At 42.7% G+C, this 6,076-nt stretch overlaps 1 protein-coding gene across 1 annotated transcript; it reads left to right on the plus strand.

The window, feature by feature from the left end:
- UCP1 (uncoupling protein 1) lies at positions 1-5,621 on the plus strand. The gene is made up of 6 exons (XM_066253466.1): positions 1-277; positions 896-1,094; positions 1,573-1,767; positions 1,871-1,972; positions 2,701-2,881; positions 5,510-5,621. Exons 1-6 carry the CDS (start codon positions 152-154, stop codon positions 5,619-5,621), a joined length of 915 nt encoding a protein of 304 aa, XP_066109563.1. The 5' UTR covers positions 1-151.
- The last annotated feature ends 455 nt before the right edge of the window (positions 5,622-6,076 follow it).

Raw genomic sequence — 6,076 nt, forward strand, 5'->3', positions numbered from 1 at the left:
TGCGCCCGGCCTGCGGGCCAAGTTGCCGGCTGCCCCAGGCTTCCTGGAGGGCTGACAGAGCGGGTTCGCTGCCCAGGCAGAGAGAACTGCCACCTTCGGGCCTGCAGCCCTACTCCCCGGCACCGGCGCTCGCTCTGCAATCTGAGCGAGGATGGTGGCCCCGGCAGCCACCGACGTGCACCCGACAATGGCGGTCAAGATCATCTCAGCCGGCGTGGGGGCCTGTGTGGCGGATGTGATCACCTTCCCGCTGGACACCACGAAAGTCCGGCTACAGGTAGAGAGCGGGATGAGGATGGGGAGCATCTCAGGGCAGAGAGGGGACACCTGCGGTGTGCATCCCTTTGATTCGGCTGTGGTTTAACCACCCTTTTTCCAGTAGGAACTGCAGGTGGCCACCTTAAAACCCAGTTGAGCCTTGTCACAGGATTGAATCACAAGAGATCACCATGGCTACTGTCAAATTCCAGAAATTAGGGGTGCACTGAGTGTTCTCAGAGCTGAGAATGCGCCACCCTCCGGAGTTTACCAGACAGGTTCTTTCTCCCTCCATCTTTGATTCAGCAGGGGCATCTTCCCACCCTACTGCCCTGGGGGTTCTGGAGACTTCACAGGGCTGGGGGAGAGGGGGACGTTCAAAATGTGCATAGTAGTTAGTCTTGCCCCATTGATATAGAGTAATATGATAGAAAATGATAGATATAGAAAGATGGATAGACAGCCAGGTAGATGGATAGATAATGGAGATGCTGCTGAGATGGGAAAAGCAATTGAATATAGGAACACAGGCTTAAGCTTTCTCCACAGAGGGCAGCCTGACAGCAGTCTTTGATTTTTCCTCACCAGGTGGTACTCCTACTCAGTGTTTACTTCCCTCTGCCGTTCTCGTTTCCAGGTCCAGGGAGAATACCCAATGCCCAGTGGCCTTCGGTATAAAGGTATCCTCGGAACGATCACCACGCTGGCAAAAACAGAAGGGCCAATGAAACTCTACGGTGGGCTGCCTGCTGGCCTCCAGAGACAGATAAGCTTTGCCTCTCTCAGGATCGGGCTCTATGACACCGTCCAGGAGTTCTTCAGCACCGGGGAAGAAGGTGGGCAGTGAATTCCTGGGAGGGGAGCGGTGGTGGGGCCCAGACAGCCAGAGGCACTGCACGCCCCAGGCCCAGCTGCATTCCTACATGTTCCACACGGGGTGGTAGGCTTCCTAATGAACTGGCAAACACACACCAGTGCCCAGTTAGGAAGGGCTGAAGAAACAACAACAAAAACTAACTACAGTACAGGAAAGAAACTAAGCCCCTGTGTAAATAGGCATTGTTTTCTTTTTCTTTAAAAGTCTTCATTAAAAAAAATAAAATTCAGCTTTGAAGTCTTCTAGCCTCCACTCTGACTTAGCTCGTATTCAGTACCTGATCAAGACATGCACAAGCATCAGGGAAGTAGAAGAGATATAAAGGTACATGACACCAACCACTAAAATTGAAAAGACAACAACAGATGCATTCTAGGTCTTTTTTTTTTTTTTCATTTTTGCTCAATAAACTTTATCCTCCTTGTGGATTTCAACAGCTACTTTAAGAAGCAGGATGTTGGCTGGCCTGACCACAGGAGGGGTGGCAGTGTTCATTGGGCAGCCCACAGAGGTCGTGAAGGTCAGGCTTCAAGCGCAGAGCCATCTACACGGTCCGAAACCTCGCTACACCGGGACTTACAATGCTTACAGAATTATAGCAACCACGGAAAGCTTGACAACTCTTTGGAAAGGTAAGTCATTTCGGGGTGGGTTTTAAAACCATTAAAACACACATATCCAATTAGTGCCTTTATCATATAACGGAGCAATACACGTTTTCTTTCTTTCCCCCAGGGACAACTCCCAATCTGGCGAGAAACGTCATCATCAATTGTACAGAGCTAGTAACGTATGACCTAATGAAGGACACCTTTGTGAAAAATAAAATACTAGCAGGTAACCTCTTGTTACATAACAACCAGGTCTGCACTTACAGTTTCACCTCAGAGCTTCCCTGGCCACATTCAACTGAATCCCTTAATTGTAACAGTTTCCCTTTAAAACAATTAAGTGACTTTGAACATTAGGTATAACTTTTGAGGAGCAAAAAAGACCAACATATTCTTTTTTGAAGTTTCCCTGCAACAAAATTTTTTTTGCAACAAAACCAAAATGCAACTGTATTCTGTCAGCATTTTTCTCACTTAATACAAGTGGGGCCTTTGGGAACATCTAATTCTTTATATAGCACGACTTGGGTGGGGAGTCCACTCTGCAGTCTATCCAAATGAGCTGGCTCCATGAGTTCATTCGTGGTTTCATCCAAATGTAGAACCATCAGATAGGTTCCTAAAAATAATATTCTAGCAGACAATGAAATTCTCTTTGGACAATGACTTTAATAAAAAAAAAAAACTTATTAGATGCTTATGTATCAGGCATTGTGCCCTTCCCTAAAGGCACAGAGGAACCTGACAGGGTAGTTTCCTAAAGACACAGTCCACTATGCCCTGTACTGTTTACCATCATTTTCTATTGTAAGTATAATCTTCCTGTTCTATTTATTTGCAACACATCCCAGAGTGCCTTCCTGTTTATCAGCAGGTTTACAATGGTCTGAAAACTAAAAACTAGCAGACCCTCCCTACGGTCTGATGTTGACCTGTGTCATTGATCCATTTTAGATGACGTCCCCTGCCACTTAGTGTCGGCTCTTATTGCCGGATTCTGTACAACAGTGCTGTCTTCCCCGGTGGATGTGGTGAAAACCAGATTTATCAATTCCACACCAGGACATTACAAAGGTGTGATCAACTGCGCAACAACAATGCTCTCCAAGGAAGGGCCATCAGCTTTCTTCAAAGGGTAGGCTATGCTCTTCCATATTTAGTGTTGTGCTCAGGCTACCTGTACTTTGGGGCACTGTCTCAGCTAAACAATGGACACAGCTGACCTGACCTAGTATATGCAGTATACTTCCTTGCCACAAAGTCCACCAATTCCACTGTACAGGAAAATTAAAATTAATTTTCTCAACCTTGATCAGACACTTATTCAAAATCAGTGACCTTTCCCCTGGTCCAAATCTATTCGAAATATAGACAGCTTTTAAAGCCTTCTGGGCCGAACTCAAAGTGAAGGCAAAGTGTAATAGAGGAATATGATATGAGAACACAAGCTTGATTTTTAAAAATGTAATGGATTTGGGTTTTTAAATTGTATGAAAGCAAAACTAGAGAAAAATCATTGTCATCGATCTAGAAAAGGGATGCAGAAAATGATGTGGTTTGATTACACTTACATAGAAATTAGTATTGTACATTTCCCCATAAAGCAGTATTATATTATATTGGAAATTACCTTCCTAAGAAAATATAGCATCAACTATGGATTTATGGATATACTCAACAAGGATTTTATACAAGAGGTAAAATAACAAAATTCTATTAACTCTTAAAAATTGTAAGGCAGTGCCTCAAACCTAATAAAATAAGCATAAATTCATTATGTTCATTATACAGAAGGTTTCACTTCACCATAATCTGCACTTATGATCCATTAATACAAATGAAATACATAAAATTAACATCATCCATTACATTTTTTTTTTTCAAATTTAAAACCCTTTGGGGGCCCTGGCCTGCTTGGCTCAGTGGTAGAGCATCGGCCTGGCATGCAGGAGTCCTGGGTTCGATTCCCGGCCAGGGCACACAGAAGCGCCCATCTGCTTCTCCACCCCTCCCCCTCTCCTTCCTCTCTGTCTCTCTCTTCCACTCCCGTAGCCAAGGCTCCATTGCTTCATTGGAGCAAAGTTTGCCCGGGCACTGAGAATGGCTCTGTGGCCTCTGCCTCAGGCGCTAGAATGGCTCTGATCACGGCAGAGCAACACCCCAGATGGGCAGAGCATCGCCCCCTGGTGGGCATGCCGGGTGGATCCCAGTAGGGCGTATGCTAGAGTCTGTCTGCCTCCCCGTTTCTAACTTAAGAAAAATACAAAAAAAAAAAAAAAAAAAAAAAAACCCTTTGGGGGATTACGTATTACAATAAGGATGAACTCTGAAAACGTTATGCTAAATAAAATGAGCCAGACACAGAAAGACAAATATTGAATGATTCTACTTATCTGAGGTACCTATAGTAGTCAAATTTATAGAGACAGAAAGTGGAATGGTGGTTACCTGGGGAGTTACTTTTTAATGGGTATAGAGTTTCCATTTGGGATGACAAAAAGCTTCTGGAGATGGATAATGGTAATGGTCGCACACAAAGTGAATGTATTAAATGCTACTGAATTATGCACTAAAAATGGTTAACATGGTAAATTTATATTTGGTATATTTTATCTTAATTAAAACACAGAGATACCATATTTTTTGCTCTATAAGACGCACTTCCCCCCCAAAAAAAAGTGGAAGGGAAAATACCCATGCATCTCATGGAGTGAAAAATTCGGTATTTTATTAAATATTTTAACACACCATTTGCTTCAGAATATTTTCCTCCTTAAAATCCTAGGTGTGTCTTATGGTCAGGTGCATCTTATGGAGCAAAAAATACAGTACACATCTAAGAGTCAGGAGAAATATGTTAAGAGACACCCCCAAAATTTTGGGGGATATTGGCCAGATCACTTTAAATAAAATTTACTTAAGGCAGATTTAACTGAAGTCATCTTCTTCTCCTGGAATCTTTCATTGCTGCAAACAGGCAATAAAAATCAATCATTTAATCTACACAGTTTGGCAGAAGACTTCTTAAAAATAAGGACCACTCCAAAACAAAAACCTAAAATACACACCTAGATGCTTGACAGCCTCTCTAAGGACAAGAATTGCCAAAATCTAGACAGCACTAATTTCTTGACTGTGGAAAAATGGTCTACTTCCTCTTTCAATGTTTCCTACTTCTCATTCAGAAAGCAAAGCTAAACAAAAATTTCCCTCCCCTCCAAAAAGAAGGCCCTGACAAAGGAGGAGACAAAATTTGGTTTGGTTGGGAATGTGTTTGGATAGATGTTTTTGTTTTTTGAGAGAGAGGGAGGTATGTCCCCTGACTGGGGAATTGAACCAGCAACCTCTGAGCTCTGGGATGACAGTTCTAACCAACCAAGCATACAGCCAGGGCTTAATTTTTTTTTTTTTTCAGAAAGACAGAGAGGGAGGGAGAGGAGGGGGGAAGGGAAGCACTCACTTGTTGTTCCCCTCAGTGGTGCACTCACTGGCTGCTTCCCATGTGTATCCTGACCAGGGATCGCACCCACAACCCTGTTGTTTTGGGACAACGCTCTTAACTGACTGAGCTAACATGCCAGGCTGTATAGATGTTTTGAAGCAGTAGATGTAGATGAAAAAAGGCAGAAGGACAGATAAAGAAGAGGTACGTTGAGGCAGCTTCATTTGAGAAGAATGGTAAAATGAAAGGCAAAATTTGTACCATAATAGTTTTAAGAGTTTCAAGCAAACTAACAGACGGGGGGGATGCGCCCTTTTCCAGGCTGATACCTTCCTTCCTGCGACTGGGGTCCTGGAACGTGATTATGTTTGTGTGCTTCGAGCAGCTGAAACGCGAGTTGATGTCAAGGCAGACCACGGACTATGATACATAATCATCTTCAGGAGAAGACGGGGACACACCAGTGGGGATCTTTGCTAACTGGATGATTAAAAACAAAAACTATTCATTTTACTTCAATAAAAAGATTAAAGGAATTCTGATAAGAGTAGAAAACTTTTGACTCTTTTTTTCCAAAGGAAAACTAATACCTATTATTTCTTGTGCCTTTTATTCTCCATGCATTCTGGCAAGTACTGTTCAGATAAGTTACTGCGTTTGAGTGGTGTGTGTGTGTGTGTGTGTGTGTGTGTGTGTGGTTTATGATTGAATATGAAAAACTTTGACACGTCTTAATTATAATTCAAACTGATGAAAAAGGGTAACTGAGTAAAGTGTATTTTATATTTATAAATACTTAAAAATGAGAAGTTCTCAAAGAAAATATTAGTTTTTATTTACTAACCCAGCTGTCAGTTACTATATCCAGTAAAGTGTTGCTAATTGCTA

Source organism: Saccopteryx bilineata, chromosome 1 (genome assembly GCF_036850765.1).
Source record: "Saccopteryx bilineata isolate mSacBil1 chromosome 1, mSacBil1_pri_phased_curated, whole genome shotgun sequence".
Classification (NCBI taxonomy): Eukaryota; Metazoa; Chordata; class Mammalia; order Chiroptera; family Emballonuridae; genus Saccopteryx; species Saccopteryx bilineata.